Source organism: Sycon ciliatum, chromosome 11 (assembly GCF_964019385.1).
Source record: "Sycon ciliatum chromosome 11, ocSycCili1.1, whole genome shotgun sequence".
In the NCBI taxonomy this organism is placed as follows: domain Eukaryota; kingdom Metazoa; phylum Porifera; class Calcarea; order Leucosolenida; family Sycettidae; genus Sycon; species Sycon ciliatum.
In genome coordinates, this window is record NC_088653.1 from 23,818,645 (window position 1) to 23,845,357 (window position 26,713).

At 48.0% G+C, this 26,713-nt stretch overlaps 1 protein-coding gene across 1 annotated transcript in view; it reads right to left on the reverse strand.

The window, feature by feature from the left end:
* Positions 1-416: 416 nt before the first annotated feature.
* The window catches only part of LOC135827199 (mucin-like protein), a 32,426-nt gene continuing 6,129 nt past the window's right edge, over positions 417-26,713 (reverse strand). The window contains exons 7-17 of the mRNA XM_065339728.1: positions 26,530-26,713; positions 25,535-25,750; positions 24,941-25,042; positions 24,191-24,436; positions 23,183-23,572; positions 21,207-21,500; positions 20,355-20,495; positions 14,971-15,138; positions 9,107-9,274; positions 8,093-8,303; positions 417-1,443 (exon numbers count right to left, since the gene is read on the reverse strand). The exon at positions 26,530-26,713 is cut by the window's right edge and continues 8 nt beyond it. Coding sequence (XP_065195800.1) covers positions 1,041-1,443; positions 8,093-8,303; positions 9,107-9,274; positions 14,971-15,138; positions 20,355-20,495; positions 21,207-21,500; positions 23,183-23,572; positions 24,191-24,436; positions 24,941-25,042; positions 25,535-25,750; positions 26,530-26,713 — 2,523 coding nt within the window. The 3' untranslated portion in view covers positions 417-1,040. The remainder of the gene's footprint in view (positions 1,444-8,092; positions 8,304-9,106; positions 9,275-14,970; positions 15,139-20,354; positions 20,496-21,206; positions 21,501-23,182; positions 23,573-24,190; positions 24,437-24,940; positions 25,043-25,534; positions 25,751-26,529) is intronic.

Genomic DNA, 26,713 nt, shown 5'->3' on the forward strand with positions numbered 1-26,713 from the left:
CCACATGTCCTTTGCGTCTCTGTGTTTTTCACTGTTTTTATTTGACATTATCTTTCTTTACGGAGTTGGTGTTGCTGTTCATTTTGCTACTCTTTCTTTTTCCCTCCCCTTCTTTTTATTTATCGCCGTGGTTGGCAATCACCCAGTCTCTTAACATTGGCCGGTGTTTCCACCGAGTCTTGAGATGTTGTAATAAATATAAATATATAATATAACATGTCAGTTATCTTATTGCAATGAATAATGAACTTGCGGGATGAAAATTGAAGTTATTGCCAACCCTGAAGTTCTATCCTCTGCTATGTTTTACGCTCTGTGTAATACATTCAGTAAAAAAGGCTGTATATTATATTCATCATCAATGCAACATGGTAAATCGGAATCAACGCATTCGAGAATAGAGAGTAGCGTGAATATTATTGGCAGGACTAGACGACAGGGAGATTTAAAAAATGAACTGGGCAGTAGTGGCGGTAGTAGTATTTAATATTTAACTTGAGTATACCAAACAGGCCTTTCGTCTACTTACAGGGTGCCCAAGGAGAAATTATAAGCTGCTATCGCGAAAAGCAGGCAAGAGTAGAAGGCAAGCAGTAGATGAATCCCATATGACCTATGGTCTACTTGGTCACAAGGGGAAAGAAAGACGTTTTGATTCCACCTTGAGTGTCACGTGATGCAGCTGCCCACCCAAACCGTTTGGATGAACATAAAAGTGAGTGTGAAGCCCGGGGAGCGTGGAATTCATGTTGCAAAACTCAAGTGCACGGATCATACACAAAAACAGCATTACCATCCAGGGGGGGGGGGGGGGGTATAGGCCAGTAATCAGATAAACGTGTTCTGGATGATATTAGTGTGAACAGCACGAAACCAAAGCACAGAACCTAGATAATAACATGATTACTATGAAACGAGGAAATGCAAGAGAGTTCTTGAAGAAGTGGCTTTAAGAGAACAGTAAACCAGGACAATACTCTGATTGTTCTTAGTCAAGTTGTGCTTGTACTTGGCGCACTTTCTTCCGTTATAAAAACTCATCAGATGCAAGTAGACTGCATGCTTTTGCCGTCCAGAGCGCTAGGGTGGCTGTCCAGGGAATCAGTGAAACTTGCACTCAGTTCTTCATCCACTGTGTCTGACGACAGAAGCTTACGCTTGCTGGGTGTCCAGGGTGCTTTCGTGGCACCCAAATCAACTTCCTCATCCGCAGTGAATGTTTTAAGGGTCAAAGTGACCTTGTTTTCATACGTATTACTGTGTAGTGATGCCTCGCTGGAAGAAGCCGGAATTGCGGATAGGGTTGGGGCAGCGGGTGTTACCGGAAAATCACTCTCTTCACTCGTTTCCAACCCCCAGCTGAAGGTTGTACCGCGACGCTGAAAGTCTTGAGTTGAACAAGCGGACGACTGCTGATACTGTTGCAAGGCCTCATGCTTGCTTCTGCAAATCCAATAGTCAAAGCAATGCACACACACACACACATGGACACGAAATCCATGCACAACAGCAAGCATTCAAACATATCGGAAGGAAGAACACGCATAACATGCGGAACCAAGAACTCACATAATCTTCTTTGTAATTCCTCAATGATATAAAAACTGTCAATGCCCCAAACCAAACAATATGATGCTGGAGTTCGACGAAATTTGTCACAAGGATCGACACTAAGGGATGGTTGAAATCAACCCGGGGCGTGAGACTGCCTAAAAATTTGGTTAAACGTGTTTTTACAGATCCCTTCATACTTTACTGCGGGGGGGGGGGGTACTGGGGGGGTATGATGAGTCAAGTTTCTTTTACTCAATCATTTCCGAAAGAAAAGGTGACAGCACCGATGCATATTCCCTGTATTTACAGATGATGAGAAGGGAACGAAAACGTTCGGTTATGGAATTGACTTACTTGACTGTGTGGATTGCGTCGGTGCTGTCAACTTTTCTTTCGAAATTGGATACGTCTCCAATTTTTTCCTTTAAACAATTCCCATTTTCATTTTAAGGCCACACTTAGTTTTTTCTATGTTTCTCGTCGCCGCGCGCGTAGGTTTTCACAATTTTCGGAAGAAAAAAAAAATTCGCACTCCTGCATGTGTACGGCATACATGTACAATGCAGCAACGCAAAGTGTCAAAAATCGCACTTTTTAGTACGCGGGTACGACGCGGTGTCTGCATGCAGCAGTGCTGTTGACTGGCGTGTCACCCTACTGCAGAGTGCAGGGCTGGCCGGTCCAGTGCCGGCCTTGTCATGCTTTCTTCAATCGCTTCCGCGACACCTCAACTCGCTCATGCAAGGTCTTTAGGTCCCATGTCGATTCATATGATTCACCAGGAAGGTATCACTATCAGAAAGGTGAGAATCCCAGTTCACAACTACAGTGAGTTGTGGCCAAAGAAACCCGGCCTACGACTCGCCGGAGTCAAAAGCAGCTCCGCGTTTCTCTTTCAACAACACCACGTACGGCCCCAAGCACCCATCCGAGGGCCGCATTGGCCCACGCATGAGACTTGGCGCTGCTTTCAGCTCACGGATCGGATTTCTTTGGCAACAATACGACTTCGCCTTTGCATGAATCTCGTTTCGATCCCGTGAAGACAGCGAAGCTGGAGAGTGAAGTCGATATCTTCGTTTGGACAGCGACAGGCTTTTATTTTCCGTCAGTCTGGCTACTGGTATTTTGAAGTTGAAGCACTGAGGTGTAGCGCTGGTGTTTAGTTTTCGTGCGTTGGCCGAATGGCCGAAGTCATCAGCTTCTCCGTCATTGTTGACGGTCGCCGTTGCCTTGATTGGTATGGTGAGAGCGTCGACGATGACAAGTCCTTCCGAAGCGTACTCGAACAACTACTGGCCGACGAGGATGCACAGTTCAAGGAAGACGTCAGCGCAGTGATGGATGGAGATAGCAGCATTTCTGTGAAGGTACAGAAGGAACCATCCTTGCAGTCCGTGTGCATCATCACCGTGCAACCAGGCTTGGTTGCAGTACCGACGTGTCGGCGGTTCGGGTTCTTCGTCACGTTCATTGTCACAACGAAGTCCGAATCACAACAGCAAAGAACTGCTCCCCGTACGAATGCGTTCTCTGCGATGATGGCGGCGGCAACGAAGCTTTCACTGCCTGAGCCTCGCGGGTCCCAGGAGTACCGTGAGTCGGAAAAGTTCCGTGGCGACTGGCGTCTGCGGAACGACGTCGTGGAGATCCTACGCGAGCAGAAACTTGGGTGGACGCATGGCGAGGAAAAGACGAGTGGAAAAGCATTCGTTGATGCGATAGCTGATGTTCTCTTCGCCATCTCGCCATCAAAGCGCTTGGCGACTCTGAAGAGCAGAGGAATTGTCATCCCCGCTGTGTTCGAGTGCATGGTCAGCAAAGGCAGTGAGTACAACGACCCAGGCCAACACAAGCACAATGTTGTGAAGCAGTTCACTCAGGACGAGGTCTGTCACCTGGCAGACCAGCTGTATGGTGTTCTGTCCTACCCTTGGGTGAACACTGCTCGCTGGAAGTGCTTGACTGGCCACATTGCTGGCTTGGCTGCTGGACTCCGGAGCTATGGCAAGTACCTTGCAGAGTGCGCTATGCGTGTCCAAAGTCGTCATGAAGCTACAACAGCAGCACATCATCCTGGCGACGGGACATCAGCTAACATCACCATGAAAAAGGGTGTTGTGCGCACGGATGGCAAGGTGATACAGAGATACCAGCAGTTGGAGAAGGACCTAGAAATGAAACTGGAGTTTCAACCAGTTCACCTCAATCCACTCATGCCCATCATCCGTCATGACCGGTATATGTACCTGCAGGAGTTTGCGCTCCCCTTTGATATTGAGATGCTGAGTTACAGCCAGGGTGGTAACCTGACCACTTTGTGGTGGTGCTGGAAAGTTGAGGAAGCTGACACTGATCGCACAGCAAAGGTTGTCGATGGTCTGAAACAAGACATTAGTGTCTACCACAAGCGGGCAATGAGACGAGCGTTTGTCAGTCGCTATGGCATGCTGTCATCCACAAGTCCCACTGTGTTGACGGAGATGTACAGAGAGCTAACTGGTGATCAGTCTGCATTGTCCTGCACTGTCACTACTGCTGTCCACCAACGGCTGAAAGCGGCACTAGATGCGCAAGATCCAGACATGGTGTTTGACCTCAGAGAATTGAATTCTGGGAGGCCAGAAAAGTACCAGCCATTCTGGGATGCAGCGAGGGCATTCTTAGAAGCTCATTCTCTCAAGGCCGTTGACAGCCGACGGCACGGCACTGTCACCCACCTTGCTGCAGCTGTCTCAACACGTGATTTTGTTGAGCAAGTTGCCAAGACTGTACCGGAAGGAACACCCATACCATCCGTTGAATGGGTTCAGTTCCAGTTCTGGCCGAGCAACCCGTTCACCCAGTCGGCACGCTGGTACACTGGCAAACTCAACATCCGCCATACCCTGCAATCTCGGCAACTCCATCACGACCATCCGGATGCGCACTATGCTGCGGCTCAGTTCCGCTACTTGCGAGAGTTTGCAGTGCAGTATCATGACTCTGCTACACTGGTGTCTATGGACGACAAACATCTTGTTAAGGTCGGCGAGCCCGGCTTCCCAGTCGCTGCAGTCGACCGGGGGCGCTCTGTGGTTGTCGGAACCACGGAATCATTCCAGGTGGCTGATCATGACTTCACCAAGCTGAAGACCACTCCATCTGTTGCCCTCGTGTGTGAAACTCCGAACTCTATCGAGGAGTCGTTCTACCGAGGAAAGGTCTATGTCTCAGTGAAGCACACCGCATTCCAGCTGTCATCACCGCTGCGGCATGCAGCCGAGTTGAAGAAAGTTCTGCGAAGGGCTAGTGTGAACACCGTCAAAAAGCCGATTCTTCTGCTCTACACGGATGGAGGGCCTGATCACCGCGTGACCTATGTATCTGTCCAGGTGTCGCTCATGTGCCTGTTTAAGTCTCTCGGCCTGGACTACCTTGTCGCAATGAGAACAGCACCGATGCAGTCCTACCGCAACATTGTTGAGCGTGTCATGTCCATCTTGAACCTTGGCATGCAGGCAATTGGCATGATGCGATCCACCATGGCAGATGATATGGAGAAGCTGCTGAAGAATGTCAACTCTATGGCTGAGCTGAGAGCACAGGCAGAGCGCCATCCGGCCTTGAAGGATGCTGTGAGCAAAGCCATGGAAGCACCCATGGAGCTCATGAGCAGTACATTGTCGCGCCTTAAGCTGAAGGATGAGCCTGTGACTGTTCTGCCAGGAGCTGATGAGGCCAGCATTGACGAGATGTGGGAGGAGATGAAGACCATTGATCCTGCCGTTAGCCGAGCTGACACCACACAACTTGCTATCAAGAGCAAACAGCAGCTCCAAGAGTTCTACAAGCAGTGCTGCCATGTCCGCCATTATGCTTTCACAATCAAGAAGTGCGGCGAGGAGACCTGTGAGATCTGTGGTCCTCCAGTCCTTCCCAGCGACATTTTCAGCACTCTGGCCATGTTCCCAGACCCAGTGAAGAAGCCTGGCAGTGAAAGCTACCTACCATTCGCTGAGGTATGGGGCAAGGCCACAGATGACAGTCGGCCATCGGCACGATTAACCGAGGGAGGGACAAAGCCGGATCAACAGCGTGAAGGTGATGTCCAGCTCAAAGCTGAAACTGCCAGGCTGACTGTCGTCTGCAGTGAGTGTGCCAAGCCAAGATGTGTATTCAGCTCGTCCCGCCTGAAGGACACACAACAAGTGGCCATCCGGCAGGCACTGGATGACACCGACTATGTCTGTGGAGCCGCGCTTCTGGCGCCTGACCACGAGCTCCATCGCCTGGTCGTTGTCCGAACAAGCCTCGACTGCTCTTTTGACGTGGAACGAACGTATTTTGCGTTGAAGAAGAGTTTTGCAGCCGTCTGCTTCTCCTGTGGTGCCAGCGACCCTCCCGCCCCAACACCAGAGCAGCGGGAGAGGTACCAGAGTATCCACATGCCATGCCAGTCGTGCGGCAGCAGAGGTACAAAGCCCCGCACCCGTGGTGAGCAGAAAGTGGGAAACGCATCGTTCCGGAAGCGCAAACATGCTGAGACAGAGAACTAGTCACTTTAGCCAGTCACGATTCTGTTAGGCAACATGGACTCAGTGTTCGCGATATACCTCGCATGTACATTCATTCCACACGTCAACTGATTCAACATGCGTGTCACATGTATTTTTGTGTTGTATTTGGAATATATCAAGTGATGTGGCAGCCGATCATCTCCGTTTAGTTTATCTGTCGTACTATTGGCTGCTTTGTATGTACATGTATGAGCACATTGTTGCTCTTTGCTTGCTATGTGTGAGCTGATAATCCACCATAGATATCATGGGAATAGCACTTTTTATTAGTGATGTCATGACGTATTGATCACACATGTACAATGTATACAGTTTTCAGTGGAAATTGTTCTTGTTTTTTCTTGACTTTTGTTTTTTTTCCGCCCGCCCGCGTACCTTTTGTTGAAATTCACCGACGAGAAACATAGAAAAAACTAAGTGTGGCCTAACATAGCACAGTGGTCTTTCTATGTGCTGATTGACGTCCAATCATCTTGTCGGTTACCGTAATGATACAGGGAGTGGGAACTGAACCTATGTCACATGTCACGTGACAAGCCAAGCCATTCTTAATAGACGCTGGGAACGAGGGAACCAACTAAAACAGGCTTCAACAGGTCGCGATTCATCGGCTTTTCCTTGGCGCCTTGAAATCTTTGCAAGTGCGTTCAGGTAAGCTTGTTTCTATGCCGCCTAAGGTGACTGCTTTCCCTGGAAAGCTTCCAGAAGACACCAAGGCATCCCAACATGGCTTTAAGCCGGATCTTCTTTGCGGTTGCTGTTGTTGTTATTGTTGTTGTTGTTGTTGTTGTTGTTGTTGTTGTTGTTGTTGTTGTTGTTGTTGTTGTTGTTGTTGTTGTTGTTGTTGTTGTTGTTGTTGGTGCGGATGCTGTTGCTATTGTTGTTGTAAATGGACCATATCTCGTCATGCGGCCCAAAAACGTGACTTTCCATTGTTGTAAAGCTGACTACGGATCATAGTACTCTTGGAAACGGTTTCAACATTAAAAGACAAGACCCGTAGTGCGCAAGTGAGGGATTAAACTAGGGGTGAAAGTTGGCACTGAGATCCCGAGTTCGAGTACTCTGATTTTCTCCGATCGAATATTCGAGTATTCGAGTATTCTTCATCTACTAAAATTTGCACACCAAGGGCGTTAAAATCACCTGATACAACCCTGGTTGAACCGAGTAGCAGTCATTTTTCTCGCCGCGGGTATATTGGTTGGTGGGTCATTTGGGCTCTCTGTACTCATGAACAAATGTTCACCACACAGCCTGCACATCAACATCTGCCGATTGCTGCTCTGAAACTGCAGATTTCTATGGTTAATGCATGTACCATGTATGAACGAGTACTCTGATTTATTCCGAGTACGATTATTTTTGAAAAAACCGAGCGAGTACTCGAGTATTCGGTATAATTGTTTCACCCCTAGATTAAACCATGAACTTCAGCCTTGTCTATAAAACGAAATGGGGTTTATTTTCCACACATGGAACTTCGCTCTTGTCCCTGGAACCATAATTAACTACGTGCCATGGGTCGGGGATGGGTTGCTGCTTGTGAACTGTACTCCTATCCATCTACACCCATCACTCCCCAGGATAATACACTTCAGGAACTGAGGACACGTGATGGCAGTGTATTTACCAGTAGTAGTGACTATCGTGCGTATTCAGTGATATCGGTATTTTAATGATTCCTCGTATTGGCATCACAAAGCAAACTTGGCTAATCTTTGCATAAGCGAAATGGACAAACTAAATGGTAGTGTAAGCTACAAAAAAAAAGAGATTAGAAGCTTTGTGACAACTCTGAGTTTCACGTATTACAACAATCAACAGGCAACTGTAGTGATACTTGAAAGTCAGAGTTGTGACAAAGCTTCCAATCTCTCTCTTGTGTACAAGGCTATGCCCTACATGGGTACTGAGCAATCTTCAGACAGTGAAGCAAACCACGTGACTAGTGTAAACTACATGAAGACATCACTGACCTATGAGCAGTCGCCCCTTGTTGAGAGCTGCGACGACGGCGGAATATCAGAACGGCTGCAATCCCGGCAATAACTAGCAGACCACTGACTAGGCCACCAACCCAGGCATAGTTTGCATTGCCCAATTTTTTACCGTTGGGTGGTTTTGCTGTGGATATCCCGTTTGCCGCATGGGTTGTGGTTTGACCAGCTGTCGGTCGGGTGAAAGGTGCTGTGGCAGCAGCCAGTCACAAAGACAGACAATAACACTAGCATGAAATAGTACACTGTGTATCGAGCAGGGAGTGATGCATTCTTGCAGGTTTGCAGTCGAAGGTAAGATGGATTTCTCATGTACTCTAGATGGCAGTCGTGAGTCAGTCAAGTGTCTAGTCAAGTCGGCCGAATACCGCGAGCTCCAGTGTGGGGATCAAACCCATTTCAAATAACACTAGCATGGTTGCACTATTAAAGGCAGAAGTGATGGCGAGACACCTTGAAATTGCATTCAGAGTAAAAAGCCCAGGCTGCACAGAGCACTTTTTAATAGTCTACCACAAGCACATGTATGACGAGATAGTAGTTGTCCGAGGATTACCGTTGCTTTTGCTACTGTGTTATCATATCTAAGAGTATCTCGAGCGACCTATCTGATATGATGTTTTTGCTGGATCCTTGGCCTACAGCGTGAAGAGAACGTGAACACATCCAGATGGCTCCTCCACCTGGAGAGCTTTGCCATCAAGGAGAGCTCTTGGGGCATTGATATGTCGCAGTCATCCAAACTCGTCATCTATCATCACCTTTACACCGAAGACAAGTTTTGACGGCATTTCCCAAAAAAAAGAAACCTTTACTACACAGAGCGAAAATTTCTCGCAAGTTTCTCTCATTGTGTGAGCCCAACTAGAGTAAAGCATCATTAGTTAGTAGAATCTGTGACACGATATGCACAGCAAAATTTAATATTGATAGGCTGGCACACTTTATTATCACTGTCATCTGATCAGGATACATTGTTACACGTTTGCTCACCTAGACAACTGGGTGATAGTATAGTACCATCAGCTGTACATGTTGATGTGTTCACTCCACTCAGTGTGTAGCCAGTATTGCAGGTGTAGGTTACTGATTCTTGATATCTGATCATCCCTGTTTGGCTAGATATCCCGTTGCTGATAGTTGGTACCTGGCAGGTCACAGCTAGAAAACAGTACATGGAACGTTATACTAATAGCTCATAAAACGGCAATGGCCTGAGCAAGCAGACTGACTGTATGTGTGTATTATCGTTTCAATGACAGGGCCATTTCCAACTACCCCCCCCCCCTCGCCCCCATAGATTTACCATCACTGTGGATAATAGTCATACTATAGCTCAGTTGGTTAGAGCATTGCTCGCGAATAGCAAGGTCCCTGGTTCGAGTCCCGGTGGTGTGACTGATGATTTTTTCTTTCTTTCATGTCTGGCTTGCAAGTGTTGAATTTCGGAGAGAAAAGAGCAGTACGTGGCATGTGGCCTCTAATTTCCTAAAAACTTTGAAATTCTCCGTGAAGTCCAAATTTGAAATTGCAAACATTATCACTCTCTTATTATTGACCACCACAGAAACTTGTGATCTCTAAGGGCCGGGTTCCACTGCCTCTCCGCTGCTCATCTTTCGCGGCTTGAAACGTCATCATTACCATAGTGACCGCTGCTCGAGCTGGAGCAGCGAGTCCGCGGCTCACCGCGAGCTTTTGCTACGATTCTTGACCAAAAACTGCGAGCCGCGGTCGCGTCTCGACCTGTTTCCTGTACTTTGCATTGTTTTGTACGCCAGAATTTTAAAATTCAAATTTTAATTCGTTGCGCAGGCCAGAACACGAGGATTTTTTTGATTTCGCGCGCGCGCGCAGGCAGGTGAAACGTCATCAAAAAGTGTGAAGCACGACCGCGAGTGTCAGTGGAACCGCGCTGCTCCACTGCATGCAGCCAAGTGCCGCGGAGCAGCGGAGCCGGGGTGGAACCCGGCCCTAAGCGGTCAAATACCAGCATATATTTACCGCTTATATTGACCACTTATCATTGACCACTAATAGCCCGAGGACTGAGAACTTTTTCCTCAACTTAGAAAAAAATCAGAACTGAAAGAAGAAAAATCTGAAGCCAAACGTTGGGATTCGAACCCAAACTGTCAGATTATCAGTCAAAGAACTTGGGGAACATACTACAAGTGACAACTGAAAACTTCTGTTTATAGAGAAGTAATGTCCAATGTAAACGGCATATGTACATACCATGTACTATTACTCAATCTGTGGACTATTACAATAGTATTCCTTTCTTCCTATAAACACAGCTAAAAACAGGATAGGTATGCTATGTCGTGATAAATCTATTATTGCCCTCATAATCGGTCAATATATGAAATGAGCCGCGCCAAGCTAAAAAGTGGCTTCATGTTTTGCCAACAAATCAAGAAAATCACCAAAACGTCACAGTTGGCAAAATTCTACTCGAGCGCGATCGCGAAAATATTCACTTTCCAGTTTGCAAGCGGATGATGAAGAGAGAAACCTTTTTTATGTTTGAGCAACACTTCTTCAGTGTTCCCTCTTTCAACTTTGTGGGGATTCCTCAGCGCTGCCAGAGATCGTAATGGAGCTTCTAGAGAATGTGGAGGTGAGCAGGATGACATTCTATATCCGCGTGCGCCAAAACCTACTTGACGAGGAAGAGTCCCTCATTCATAGTGGCTGTGTTTCTTATCGTGGCCACGACTAGAGCGGCGAGTGTAGCTATGGGGAGACATCTACAAGCCTTCCGACTATCATTCTGACAAGCGGCCTGGTAAGTTGGCTTTTGCTGCGATCTTTCACTTTGTTTCGGCTACCTTCAATTTAGTTTTCATGACGTGGCGCACTGGATTCCACAATTTCCTCGTTTCAAGGAAATAGTGCCGCACGACGAAGCGATGCCTTGACTCTACCTGCTAGCATTTTGTCCCGTGGCGCCTTCTACCAGTATCCTTGGCAGGGAAGGAGAATGACATGGACAAGGACGGACAAAGAACCAGTGTCGCTTGTTAGCGATGTGCAGTCTACTGGACCTATATGTAGGTGCGAGGGCAGTACACGAATGGAGCTACATCTCTGGCACAGCACTACGAGCTAAGTGAAAGGATTAATATTATTCATCCTGGCATAGGTGATATGAGAGAGTATGACGGACTGTCTTGGTGAGATGCGACGTTCCCCAACGCAGCAAAACATAGTTACAACATCATGATGAATGATTTGAAAATTCGTATTGCGTGATAAAATGACATGAGTCATGATGAAAATTTAATCTAGATTTGTAATTTCTTCTTTCTTGGATCTTCTAATTAGAATACAAGTGCCCATTCTTCTTGTATTGCTTGCACACCTGCTACGCTTTGTCTCTACTTGGTGTCCCATGTTTTCTTGGAGTTTCGGAAGGTCTTGGAATCCTTAGTGTCATTGATACCAGCCATTCTGTGACATGTGCACAATGTATGCTTATTTATGGCACATATACATTTCAGATGGGCACCAAAATTTCCATGATGGAAGTTGGATATAATACACATCACTTTGGCATGAAAAAAGAAATTTCCAAAATTTTTGCCTCAGCCACCTTTTAGCTTGGCTCGGCTCAAATATAGAACGAGTAAAAGACCGAGGTCCCCCGAGGTCGAACCAGGGACCTTGCTATTCGTGAGCAATGCTCTAACCAACTGAGCTACAGTATGACTCTTATCCACAGTGATGGTAAATCTTTCCTTTTTTCGATCAATTCATATCTGGCTTCCATCATGCTGGTGTCCCGGTGGTGTGACTGATGATTTTTTTCTTTCTTTCATATCTGGCTTGCAAGTGTTGAGTTTCGGAGAGAAAAGAGCAGTACGTGGCATGTGGCCTCTAATTTCCTAAAAACAGTGATAATTTGAAACTCGGATGTTGAGCCATAAATAAATGTGGAAGAGAAAAGGACATATGGATACGAGTTAAGAGTAACTCTCCATCACTGTAACATGATACTATATGGGCCACAACCAGCTAAAACATGTCTTAGAGTGAAATTTTTCAAATTTTGTTTTCCTCCCGAAAACAGTTCTTGGGACCTTACATGACCTCTTGAAGGTGATACATCGCAGAAAAGTAGTCTACAAGTGCCCCAAACACCGCTTTCAAAATATGTACTTTGAAATACTTGTAGAAAATGACAGTTTTCGCACAGTCTGACACAAAGAGACAAACTATTAGTACTAAGTGGCTTTTGTGGCGGAGTACAATACAATGGAACTAAAGATGTTGACACCGACTTGAGCATGTCAACGACATCAGTTCAAAGGCATGGCCCAAGTTCTTCCTGGAAAGCAACACGATGCTCTGGGCGGCGTTGCACTTGCATACTCTTTCGATTCTGGCAGTGACACTTTCGATCGTCGCCTGCGTTTCCGAGACTGCGTCAGACGACTCATGAGAGCTGAACGCAAGTAACGTCGTAAGGCAGCCGGTTCGCCGCCTAATGATTATGTACTAGCCCACAACTTGTACCTCTTCGCTACTGGAGACGACGGGGACGAGTCAGCTTCGCTGTCGACATCAACATCACTGAGATCCCAACAAATTGTCGGACCCGCCGCCACGGACTTGCAGACACCTGAACAAACCTGGGCCATGCACAGCGATCGTCTGGCCCTGCGAGCTGCTCTAGTTTCACTAGAAGCGGACATTGTCAGTCTTTGCTCGCCAGCTACTTGAACTAGACCGCCAAACAAGTCACGGTTTGAACAAAATTTGAGAAGATGATCGCCACATCATGGATCATTTTGATCTTGAATGAAGTGCAGAGCAAACGCGCTTCAAAAACATTTTTTTCATTTCGTCATTTCCCAACTTTTTTACGAAACCCCAAAGACATGTTTTACCTGATCGCGGCCCATATACAGTCAGAAAGTGCAATAACTAGGCACAAAACTGACAGAGTACTGAAACATTCGACGTCCTGACACCTAGCTTCAACACATCTCCGTAGCGCTAACCGACAGCCTTCCAACTTCCAAGTTGGAAGGCTGTCGGTTAGCGCTACGGAGATGTGTTGAAGCTAGGTGTCAGGACGTCGAATGTTTCAGTACTCTGTCAGTTTTGTGCCTAGTTATTGCACTTTCTGACTGTATATAGTATCATGTTACAGTGATGGAGAGTTACTCTTAACTCGTATCCATATGTCCTTTTCTCTTCAACAGTGATAATGTTTATTATTCTTTAATCACTGCTTTCTTTTCATGACAACTCTATTTGAATCTCTTGATAGAAATAAGCTATTGCCAACTAACCACAATCTGGAAGTTTGGCACCGTTTACAAATGCAATTGTTTTCATTTTTTGTGTTGTGCTCCAATCGCTCACCATGCCACCGTGAATTGTATTCTGTTTGCCCGTAAAAAAATGTTTGATCGACAATTTGGCAGGTAGGACACATGAATACGTTCCGGTGACCTTGCAACCATGGCAACCCTTACGGTCCCGCCAGACCTTCTCGTGTACGTGAATGTATTCTAGTAAAATAGCGAGACTTGGTGCTTGTGCTCATCAGGGGAAGGGGGGGGGGGTGTGTCCTTGTTCGTTGATGATGGCAAACCCCATATTTGTTAGGATGGCAACATAACATTTTTTTAGCCATGTTAGTGCTCCTTCTGTTTAATATCTGGTTCGCGTCAACAGTGAGAATGTTTCTTTTTAATATTCTGTGGCATAACGTTTATATCTCTTTTATCTGGGGGGGGGGGAGGGGCGAGGGGGGGGGTAGTTGGAAATGGACCTGTCATTGAAGCGTCAAGATATCCAGTTCCCTTCTTTGTTGACTTTCCTTCGCCAAGGGTGTTTGGAGAGCTCCACCATGTTGACCTTTGCCAAGCATCACATGCTGTCCGCAAACCATACATTGCCTCACAAGAAATGGCTTTCTAGCTAAGATACAACAACAATGAAAAGAAATTCCGCAACGACAAAGCCACACAAGCATGGATGTGCCCATGCCTCGGTGGAAACAAATAACTATGAACCAGGAAAGCATTTTTTTGGCCTTCTAATCGATTTGAAAGAAGCCAAGAACAGTTGCCCAAAGCAGATAACTAGAACGCTTTGACATGAGTAGCGTCCCTGCCTTAGCAACACAACTTCACACAGAGGTATACTTTCTCAAACGCTATGAAATGTATGAATGAAGCAGACATCACATCCCCTTTCTCATGAACTTGTGACTCCAGTTCCGTAGTTCCCACTGAGGACAGAAATCGATTATGGACATAAGAACACCCAACCCTTTACATAATGTCAAACAAGAATGGAACCTTCGGAAAGGATCAATGTGCCCAGAAAAAACTGGTTTCATTTTCGACAGCATTGCCATCTACCATTTCGACAATGACGTTCTGCTTTTGAGCCAAATGGGCATTCCCAGCCCAAATGCTTCTGAAATACTATTGTGCTAAAATACTTTGCAGTTGTGTGCAATGTGACCATGCAAATCTCAACTTGACATTTTGACCCTCCAGTATAATTGCAATGCTCCTGAAATTCTTCGCTGACTCCCACCACCCCCCCCCCCCCCGCCTCTCCCCAAGTACCTTACGTGCGGTGGGCTCACCCCTGCCACATCAGGTCAACATCGCACAATCCCCTGCTATAGTGGCACAGCAGATCCAGTTTGTGGCAGCCCTCCTAGAACGGCTGGGCTTCCATCATCATTTCTCTCCTTTCTCTCTATGTGTGAGCCCAGCTCTAGTCAGTAGTAGATGCGAAATGGTATGCACAGTAAATGTTGATAGGCTGGCACACTTTATTATCACTGTCATCTGATCAGGATACATTGTTACACGTTTGCTCACCTAGACAACTGGGTGATAGTATAGTACCATCAGCTGCACATGTTGATGTGTTCACTCCACTCAGTGTGTAGCCAGTATTGCAGGTGTAGGTTACTGATTCTTGATATCTGATCATCCTTGTTTGGCTAGATGTCCCATTGCTGATAGTTGGTACCTGGCAGGTCACAGCTAGAAAACAGTGAAGTAAAGCGGCGTGGAGACGATATTTTGATGATAGCAATGAATAATATTCGTTCCGTGGTCATGATACACAACAAAGAAATCTCAAAAGAGTTGTAGCCAAAATCAATTTTCTTTTCACTACTTGGTTGATATCTGTATGCGGAAAATATAGAATGACATCATTATGACTGTAGATTGTTTGTTTGTTTGTATTCTTTATTTAGAGTGGGAAGTCCAAAACAGGCCCTAGCCTAATAACAATGGTCCCACTAGTGAGGGAATGCTGTATATCTGTGCATAAGGATCAGTGAGTGTAACAGCAACTAGTAGGGAAAGAAAAAGAGAGAAGAAAAACAACTCAAAACAGGAGTTGCGACTTGCATAGGGAGAAAATAATGTATAGATGACATCATAAAGATTTTGAATGTGCTACACAGTAGCAAGAGAACTAGAGCGTGCAACTCCGCAGCTAGTCTGATCCACGGCAAAATGTTTTTATTTAGTCTGATCCACAGCAAAATGTTTTTATTTGCTGATGTCACCTTTACCAGGACGCACGGCGTGCATCGCACAAAGCACACGCAGAGCATACGCTGAGCGGTAAGGTTCCAGTGGCAAGGTTCCAGCGGCAAGGTTTCAGCGGCAAGGTTTCAGCGGCAAGGTTCCAGCGGCAAGGTTCCAGCGGCAGAGTTTCAGCGGCAAGGTTCCAGCGGCAAGGTTCCAGCGGCAAGGTTCCAGCGGCAGGGTTTCAGCGTCAAAGTTTCAGCGGCAAGGTTCCAGCGGCAAGGTTCCAGCGGCAAGGTTCCAGCGGCAAGGTTCCAGCGGCAAGGTTTCAGCGGCAAGGTTCCTGCGGCAAGGTTTCAGCGGCAAGGTTCCAGCGGCAAGGTTCCAGCGGCAAGGTTCCAGCGGCAAGGTTTCAGCGGCAAGGTTCCAGCGGCAAGGTTCCAGCGGCAAGGTTCCAGCGGCAAGGTTCCAGCGGCAAGGATCCAGCGGCAAGGTTCCAGCGGCAAGGTTTCAGCGGCAAGGTTCCAGCGGCAAGGTTCCAGCGGCAAGGTTCCAGCGGCAAGGTTCCAGCGGCAAGGTTCCAGGGGCAAGGTTCCAGTGGCAAGGTTCCAGCGGCAAGGTTCCAGCGGCAAGGTTCCAGCGGCAAGGTTCCAGCGGCAAGGTTCCAGCGGCAAGGTTCCAGCAGCCACAGACTGCCTCCCACAGTATTACTCATGATCTCGAAAAAAGAGCCAACGGGTCAAACCCAGCGGAGCTGCAAAACAACGGGTCAAACCCAGCGGAGCGGCAAAACACTTTCGCTGACATTTCCATTGGCCCTGATCTGAAAGGCTATGTGACTTCCTCAACATGTGCTAGCGACCGGGCAGAAAAGGAGGATAACCACACAAGGATGTGTGTGTGTGTGTGTGTGTGTGTGTGTGTGCGTGTGTGTGTGTGTGTGTGTGTGCTTGGTACAGTAGAGGTTGGTTGCATTTTTGAGTGCTCTGACCTCAAGTCGTTTGTGTCACGTAACACAGCCCTGTCCGTGTGGTGTAGACCAGGGCAGGGCTGCGGTGACCTCCGCCAGTGGCCTTGCAAGCTACTGCGGAGTTGTTGTTGCGCACTCGCTGCACAAGTAGTTGGAAAGTTCATTTTGAGACTTTCGAAAATTTGAATTTGGAATGGTGAGGAGGACGACGACGAAGTCCAACCAGACAGAGAGGAGAAATGAAGGAAGTGGTGGTGGTTGACGTGGAGCTGCTCTCGCTTTCGCGACGTGGAATGTTCGTTCCTTTGTCGAGGACTCTGGAGACGAGCGGATCTGCAGAAAGCGGCAAAATAATAATTTGTCGATCGATCGTAAATTGGATTTCTTGGTCGCGGAGCTTCGGAGATATGGGATTGCTATCGCTGCGATCCAAGAGACAAAGTGGTACGAGTCCGATGTCTGGAGAGCTGATGGCTATACGTTCTTGCATTCAGGTCGTCGTCACAAAATGGCGATGGTCCTGCGCGTAGGAACGGAGGTGTTGGAATTATGCTGAACCCAGGGATGACGGAGGCTTGGAGACGTGCTGGTGAGCAGTGGACCGCTGTAAGTTCGAGATTGGTTGTGGCCCGTCTCAAGCTCGCGGAGGCGGGGGAACTTCGAGTGCATGGCGAATGGCAGAGAAGGAATGATTTGTATGTGACAGTTGTGAGTGCGTACGCACCAACCAGTAAAGCTACTGCACCCGTCAAAGATCATTTCTTTACAGATTTGCAGAGGGTGGTCGATGGTGTGCCAGCCAGTGATGTTCTGTTGCTGCTTGGTGACTTCAATGCTAGAGTTGGCAGCAGCAATGACGCGGGAGACGAATGGAGGGCTGTGTTGGGGAGATACGGCCACGGTGCGCGGAATGATGCTGGTGAGCGGCTTCTGATGTGGTGTGCTACCAACGGGCTGTCTGTAATGAACAGCCATTTCCAGAAACCTGCGTCGAGGCGTGGGACCTGGATGCACCCAGCTACGAAGCAAACCCATCTCATAGATTTTATCATCATGAGGCAGCCACACCGTCGCTTTTGTCTTGATGTCAGCGTAATGCGAGGTGCCAACTGTTGGACAGACCGCCACATGGTTCGCAGCAGGATTCTACTTGATCGTCCATTGTGCCGCAGGCCTCGCCCTGTGCCGAAACCCGCACCTGTTGCTGTCGGAAAGCTGGGTGACCCGGCCGTTCGCAAGAGCTTTGCTGAACAAATTTCAGACAAGCTCCCTGATACTGCTGATGCGGACACTGCAGCTGACCAATGGCAAGCAGTGAAGGATATAATGTGCAGTACAGCAGAGGATGTCCTGGGACCACGGCAACGCAGGCAACCCGACTGGTTTAAGGCGAGTGAGACTGTGCTTCTTCCGCTGATTGATATCAAGAATTCCGCTGGAGGTGTCATGTTGCAGAAGAACACCGCGTCTTCACGCAAGAACTTTCGTCAGACACAACGTGAGGTGGAGAAGGCTGTAAGGAGTGCCAAGGAAACTTGGATTGAAGACATCGCATCCCAAGCTGAAAATGCTGCTAACAATTGTTCTGTTCGTTGGGCTGCAGTCCGCAAGTTGCAGACGCTCCATCAAGGCCGCCGTCCAATGCAGCCATCTGCTGTGTATTTCGAAGATGGCACGTTGAGTGATGGACCCGAGGCTGTCAGTGGAAGATGGCTGCAGCACTTTCAGGGTGTCCTGAACGTTGAGAGTGAGTTTGACGCAGCTGTGGTCGAGATGATGGCGGATCGCCCTGTTATTCCTGAGCTGGACCAGCCACCCACTGTTGCTGAGCTGGAGGCTGCACTGCGGACCATGAAAGCGGGTAAAGCTGGCGGTCAGTCGGGCATTCTACCGGACATGGTCTTACATGGTGGCAAAGACCTACACAGTCGCATCCTGACCATCAAGCGTAAATCCTGGCTCGAAGGCACTGTAGTCGATGATTGGCGTGATGCAGTGGTTGTGCCCATCCCAAAGAAGGGAGATCTACACCACTGTGGTAACTGGCGCGGCATCAGTCTGTTGGACGTTGTCGGCAAGCTGCTTGCCCGTATTCTGCAGGACCGCCTCAAAGCTATCGCTGAAAATGTCTTGCCAGACTCTCAGTGCGGCTTCAGAAAGGGACGTGGCTGCGTCGATATGGTGTACGTTGCACGGCAGTTGATGGAGAAGACGTTCGAGCATGATTCAGATGCATAATTATGTCCTGTTCGTCGATCTGAGAAAGGCGTATGACAGTATCCCGCGTGCAGCGCTGTGGCAGGTTCTCCAAAAGCTTGGTGTTCCGCCGGCAATGCTCCGCATCATTCAGTCACTCCACAACGGCATGACTGCTTCTGTTCGGGTGGATGGCAAGCTGACTGACCCGATAACTGTGCGGAATGGATTGCGTCAGGGCTGCACTCTCGCACCAATGCTCTTCAATTTGTACTTCTCTGCCGCCGTTGCCAGTTGGAGGTCCAGTTGTCCGGACGCTGGCATATCCTTTCGATAGAAAGTCAGGAGGAAGCTAGTAGGTGACCGAACGGTGAAGGGCAAGCTCCTGTCATCAACGGTCACAGAATCCCAGTTTGCTGACGACGCTGCACTCTACGCAACATCTCGGCCTGCCTTCGAAGCGATGACTTCCAGCTTCATCACATGCGCAAGCAGCTGGGGCCTGACGGTCAGTGTGAGAAAGACCAAGGGTATGGCTGTGGGTGAGTCTGCTGATCGCTGTGACGTTGTTGTTGGAGCAGACACGATTGAGGTGGTGGACCAATTCACCTACCTTGGCAGTGTGCTCTCCTCGGATGGTCTTGCCTGTGCTGATGTCCGCTCTCGTCTTGCGAAAGCCTCAGCTGTGTTCGGAGCCCTCAAAGCTCCTGTCTTTGATAACCAGACCCTGTCGCTTCGCAGCAAGAGGCGTGTCTATGAGGCTGTCGTCCTCACGACCCTCTTGTATGGTGCGGAGACGTGGACCACCAAGGCAGGCCACCTCCAGAAGCTAAACACGTCACCATCAGTGTGTTCGGTCCATTGTGGGTATCGGTCGTCGTCAACAGTGGGATGATCGGATCTCAACGGCCACATTAGCAGCTACATTCGGTGTTGACCCTGATATCACCCGCATCATTCGTCGCCACCGGCTTCGTTGGCTGGGTCACGTCGGCAGGATGGACGACTCACGCGCACCGAAGCAATTGCTGTTCGGCGAGCTGCCTGCCCCCCTCCTCGTCACGGCCCGAAGAAGAGGTGGCGAGATGTGGTGTCGACTGACCTGGCGGACCTCGGCGTGACCACCTGGCTTGAGAGTTGCCAAGACCGTCCCGGCTGGAGACGAGTTGCGAGTAGCACCCCACCGCCACGGGCCGCTCCTGATCCTCTTCTATGTGTCTGTGGACGCCCATTTCGTCGACCAGGAGACCTGAAACGACATGCCAAGTTCTGCGCTCGTGTTCTCACTTGAACTTTCCGACATTCGCTATCATTGCGTACGCAATGGGCAAGATCAAGGTCAAGGTCAAGGTGTGTGTGTGTGTGTGTGTGTGTGTGTGTGTGTGTGTGTGTGTGTGTGTGTGTGTGTGTGTGTGTGTGTGTGTGTGTGTGTGTGTGTGAGAGAGAGCGAGAGAGAGAGAAAGAGAGAAAAAGAGAGAGAGAGAGAGAGAGAGAGAGAGAGAGCAAGAGAGGGCAAGAGAGCGAGAGAGAGAGAGAGAATGCGGAAACTTACCATGGCAACCTCCATGTGCGCTAATACCCGGTCCCTGGAATCCACGCTTACAACCACACGTATAGCTTCCTCTGGTGTTGGTGCAGGTTGCATATTTATGGTCACAGTCATTCAACTGAGCATCTTGACACTCGTCCACATCTGCACAAATACATACCAATCAAAAGAGTAACCTTTCTTGAGAGACAGCAGCAATGAACACAACGATACACCACAACAGCTGCCTTAATGTTTCGTGCCGAAACCAAAGTCGGCGGAGTGGTGGTGAGATTTCAGACAAGTATTTATTGGTAAAAAAAGCCTGCCTTCCTCTTCTCCCAACTCTTTGAAATTGTACTAGTAGAGAGTATGTGCACAGAAGTTGACAATGGTAGGAAGAATACGGTTGTCACGCAGAGCTTCCTGGCACATCGGACAAGGCTCTGCCTGCTTCATGTGTGGAGCACTCTCGCAGGTCAAACTGCCACCTGTGCACCTGTGCTTGGCATACAACTAGAAAAACACATCATAAGAGTACAAATATTTCGACTGGGTCAGCACAGTGCCCAGATGCATAGCCCGTATGGGCACGGGGACAAATGCACGCCCCTAAAAGGTTCGACCTAGGTTCGGCATGCACATAATGCCCAGGATGACATGCACCAACCATCCTAGGGGACATGTATGATACAGCTGCCGTGCACCCCCCCCCCCCCCCCCAAAGAGGGGACCAGCCACGTCCCTGTCGCCCACATGTACTCACCGACACAGCTTAAAAAAAATGGTAAAGAGAAAAGGACCACACACACAGTTTTATTGAGAAAAGGACCTATATTAAAATGAAATAAATATTATATCCGTAAAAAAACTTACCGACACAGCTTTTGTTTCCAGTACCAGTATATCCCACTGCACAAGGACAGTGATAGGAGGCAAGCTGATCCTGGCAAGTGCTGATTGTGGGTGCGCACACCGCAACACCCTCCGCGCACTCGTCCATTTGCACACAGGACAAGTTTGAAGAACCGCCGTCGCGGAAACCGCTTGCGCATGCTCCGCATCGGTAGCCCAGCGATGGGGCGGGCTCGTCCGAGCATTGCCGCAGTCCACCGCAGGGCTGCAACAGGCAAGCGTCGATGTCGCTCTCGCAAATACGGCCAGTTTGACCTGAACCAGAACAAACGAGCAGAAGAAATCAAGTAAGCGAACAATGGCAAGTACAGTTACACATGCAAAGGCGACCACCTGTCCAGGAAGACCACTGAAACCAGGACTAAGGGATGCTATTTCCAGTCAAATGACCCTGGATAAGGAGACCACCAGGTAACAGAGATTACATTTTGAAGGTCCCTTGTGCGGTCGTCTTAGACATGTTTCACTGTAAAGCAGCGTAGGAGGGGTTGTGGAAGTGGTACGACCGAAGGTGGTCTCGGCGGAAGGCCGTTTTGGAGGGGGTCCAAGGGACCTCCCCCGGGAATTTTTTTGTACAAAAGATACAAAATCCTGTGTTCTGGGACTCGACTGTGCAGTCCAGTCGAGTACAGTACGAGTACGACTGCAGGTGCATGGCAGATCTACGAGTACAAGTCTAGAAAAAGGTCAAAGTCTGATGGGCATATGCATCGATAGATTCTGATTTTTTTTATTAAGGTTTTGCACGTTCCTGACGGACCACACTTTTCGAAAAGTGGTACGACCATGGTCGTACCAGTCCTAGCGGGTGCTACGCCCCTGGTAAAGTGTAACATGTCAACTAACGCAGCTCAGGTCATTCTTGGGCTTCTGTGGTAAAGCACTCACTTCACATTGTCACATACTTCACAAACTACATTTGTTTCAATGTAGCCAAGTTGTAACCTAGGTTGAGCTATGGACCTTATTCGATAAACGTCACAATCACGGGAACCGGGGTTCCGGGAACCAGGGAGTGGCAAGAGACCTGCACTCAGTGCACAGTGGACTTGGCGTGGGAACACAGGAGTAGAAAATACCGGTATTTTACTACTCCCTTGTACGACCTGGGCCTTTCTTGCCACTCGTTTCACGTACGCGTGCCCCAGCTTACGACAAATCCCTGGAGGCGAGTCCAAAAATCACGTTATCGAATAAGGTCTATAGTTTAAGTGTTGGTCTGTACACTGTATCGTGGTTAGTAAAAAAGAACATCATAAAAAGACCATACCAGGTTCCTACCGTATGTCAGCCCCACCTTTAAAGCCATGGCCTTATATTCGGAACACCGCTGCTTTCCTAGCTATTTTAGATGCAATATGACTCACCCACTACGCCATGCCATAAAAGTAAAAGTCCACACAGAAATTTCAGTCTAAATCCACTTGTTCATCCTTCCTGCCGGGCTGTAAGTTTGTTAGTATAGTACTTATTCCTTCATTTTCACAAAACATACTTCAAATGTCATTTCATTTATGAAGCCCATGGCTTTATACTCGAATATACCTCCATGACTTTAAAGATGGGGGACATACGGTAATAAGGCGGCGTGGAGACAAGAAACCCAATAAACCCAATATCGACAAAAAATAAAGTGAGCGCACTCATACCACGACACCAATGGAACAATATGAAAAATCCTCTTAAAAATCCTTTCATGTTTTTCCGTTGGTCTCGTGGAATGAGTGTGCTCACTTTATTATTATCGATATAACAGGTTCTAGGAATTATTGTAATGTAATTATTTTGTTATTGCTACGTACGATTTTCACCTTGCTAATTCTGCTCAATACTATCATAAAACTTTCCTTTATGAAGTTGATCGCTCGAACTAGTTCAAACTTTCCTTTGTTGACCATGTATAATAACAAAGCACCCGGATTGACGTCATCTCTCACCTGGCAAGCATGCAGTACATGTAAGTAGAGTGAAGGGTGTTGAGACAGCAGTGCTGGCTGGTGCATCGCTGCACTCTCCGAAACAGCTGCAGAGGGTGATTGGCACGGTAACGATGGAAGCCTGGTTGGCCGAGTCAACGGCACGCACGCGCAGCACAATACTGCTGCTCGCCGGCTGGCGCTGGCTGGGAGTCCAGCTAAGCACCAATCCAGACTGCGGGGAGTAGGCCGACACCAGATCACCAGGGACAATCCCGCTGGAGGTGGCCACTTCGATAACCGAGATGTTGAGAGTGAGCGTAGCAGCAGCACGAACAGTCACGTTGCTGGTTACATTGAAGTTAGCATTGAGGACATCAGTAGACAATGTTATCAGTGGTGGACTGCGAGCTGAAAGAAAACAAGTCACGGCACACAAGTCGAGTTAATCGTATTCTTGTGCAAGCTGACGGGAAGGTCCGACTTCAATTCAAGCCCAAGCAATATAGCTTGCAGCCTATATCCGTCATATCTTCTGAAAATTGTAGTCCAGTTGCTGTCTGATGATCAGATACAACCGTGAAACGGCAGAAACGCTTTGATTCCTTTCAAGTGTGCGTCAAAGCAATTTTGTATATGTATGTATGTTGACACAAACCAGCCTGAAGTTCAATCTTGAAGTTGGATCCGTAGTGAAAACAAGAATCTTCACAGGGTCCAGGCTATGAAACAAGAGAATCGCGGTGCTACTATCCATAACGCCTCAAAAACGCATTCTGATACATATGTACAACGAATACACAACACAGTAGTCCTGGAAAGCTTCACGTTGTTGCACTGTGACAAAATTGTGTGCATGTCCATGTGTACACACTGTTAGAATACATTCATCTTTTATTGAGAGGCTAGCCATAATGGTTAGGTGAGAAGGCAGACATGCCCGTGTATCTGGTGAAGTAAAAAAACAAAACAAAAAACAACAACAACAACAACAAGAAGACCCCAGTGCACAAGAGGGTGTGTACATACCCACGGCAATGGAGGACTGCTGAAGAGCTTTCTCCGTCACGAGGGTAGATGCGGCCAGTGTGGTGCTGCCAGTTGCAATGAAGTCGGCCAGGCAAGCGAAGTCTCCATTGCAAGTGGCGTTTGCCTTGCTGCTGATGTTCAGCACGTCGACAACAGCCTGGTTGGGCACAACGCCAGCTGGATTGTATGTTGCGTAGGTGGTGTTGTCATTGTAGCTGAACACATCATGGTCTGGCTGAACTTGCACTGTTTGTTATGACAGACAGACAGACAGGCAGACAGACACAGATGGACACAGACAGACAGACAGACAGACAGACCAACACACAGACATACGTGCGCAGATACAGCGTCAGTGCACGAGACAGATGCAAACAAGAATGCACAATTGACAATGGGCAGCTGCCCATTTTCGGAAATGCATCAATTTTCATGATGCGACCAGCTCTATGCTGCATCCATTCTCTATGCACAAGGTTGAAAAATTGAAAAATAAGAAAAGTTAATTTGAAGCCAGGGATTTCTGGGACACAAAATTGAAATGAATGGCGGTTTACACGTGGACAATGTGCCCACAAGGGGGACAGAATGGAGCCGACCTGTGAATTGTGAATCTGAATATGGTGCAAAAATGACTGGTTAGAAGTTGCACGACTTGGTGAAAACAGCTCAGAACATAGGATACTGTTAGGACAGCATTTCAAGGCCAGCTAGTTGTACAGTTTTTTTAAAGTGCAGAAAATAACTTACGAGTTGCCGCTGCAGCCAGAACACTTGCCGAGTTGCTCAGATCAACGCTGGGACGAGACATGTTGAGAAGACCGTCCACGGTGGAGAAGGGATCATGCGCCACTGTGCAACGAATACATACAAACATCAATTCACATCGTGAAATGCACGTGAAGGCATGCACCCATGCACCGTGTGCTGGCGTAAGTACAACCGAGGCCCGAGGACACGAGGTGAGGGCAGCTAAGCGCTGAAATCTCCACAACTCTGAATTCGCCAGAATGAAAAACAGGCATGCAGCAGAAACATCAATAAATACCGTGGTGTCTTGTATTAAAGCCTGGCTCGTATGGAAGCCTGTTTTGAATACAAGCCGGATTTTCAAGATACACTGGCAGATAAGCCTGATTTTAGTGTTGACACGCCGCACAGAAATACATGTACCTGGTTTGAATAGATGCCTAACTCTGACATCGGCTTCTACAGGCATAAGCCCGGCTTTAGTACGTGACGTGACGGTCATCAAACTCCAAAAGAAGCATATACACTGCTCTCAGGCATGCTCTACCAGAACTTGTTCTTGTTACATTGCAGTGGAGCGCAGTAGCAACCAACCTTGGAAGGCCAAGAAGAGGACAGGTGCTTGCTGAACGGAGACTTGCACACTGCTTGAGCCGTACGACATCACAAGACTGCCGCTGTGCAGTCTGAAATAGGTATGTTTGCCGGCGCGGATACTCTGCACCAGCTGATCATCTCCGACAATGGCAAGGGTGCTGTTGCTGTATGCAAACACCTCCACGCTCAGAGTCTGCTGTAACCTACTGATCCCTGTGGTGAGCCAAAGAACACGCAGCACACCAACAAGCAGATGTTAATGGGATCTTGCTCAGCGATCATGCGTGAACATCTTGAGATCTTAGGGTGGCCTGCCGCTTCATACAGTGTTATCCTAAGTTTTAATCTCGTCCTACAGTCCATTCATCAGCGGAATCTGTCCCGCTGGCTTTTGAAAGTCCGATTTGGGCTGAATTGAGGATCAAAAACCCACTTTATATCTCAAAATCTGGGTTTGGGATCTGCTCCTCCATACATTATGCTATGGTATACCTGTCCCAATTTTGTAAAACCTGGCTGAATTTCTATTTTCCTGTTCTTCGACTTTTCTGGCCTCAAATGTGGCTTGGAGTAATTGCACAGGTCACATAATGCAGGATGTACTGTTGTTTTCACAATATCTACAACTATGTGCAGGAGACACCAAAACGTTAGGGTGCCAGTTTCCAATGAATGGACTGTAGGCACCAACATTTCCCTTATTCTTGAACTTGAGAACTCGTACTTGCATGCTGTGTAGCTGTGTGAGAAAATAGCCAGCTTTATGAGCAAGAAACCGAATGAGCCGTGATGGCCTATGCCCAAATTGGCCGAAATCTGGTCAGGCCCAATTCATGCGGCACTTTACTGTGCTCTTCACCAAATCAACGTCAGAAATTGCTATTTAGTGACACAGCAAGCACACATACAAACACACACACACACACACACACACGCACACACAGACAGGCAGACACACATACGCACACGGAGAAAAACATTGATCAGCTTACAGAGGTTGATGGCTACGCGGGTGATAGACGTGAAGCTGAAAGCATTAACCGGGGCCACTTCCAGCCTGGTGAAAATGGAGAAATTGTACGCCGCTGGTGTTACAAACCTTGCCATCAGGTACTCGCCAATGCCATGGAAATCAAAGTCCTCACCCTTGAAGTTGGTCAAGTGAGGGTCACCAAA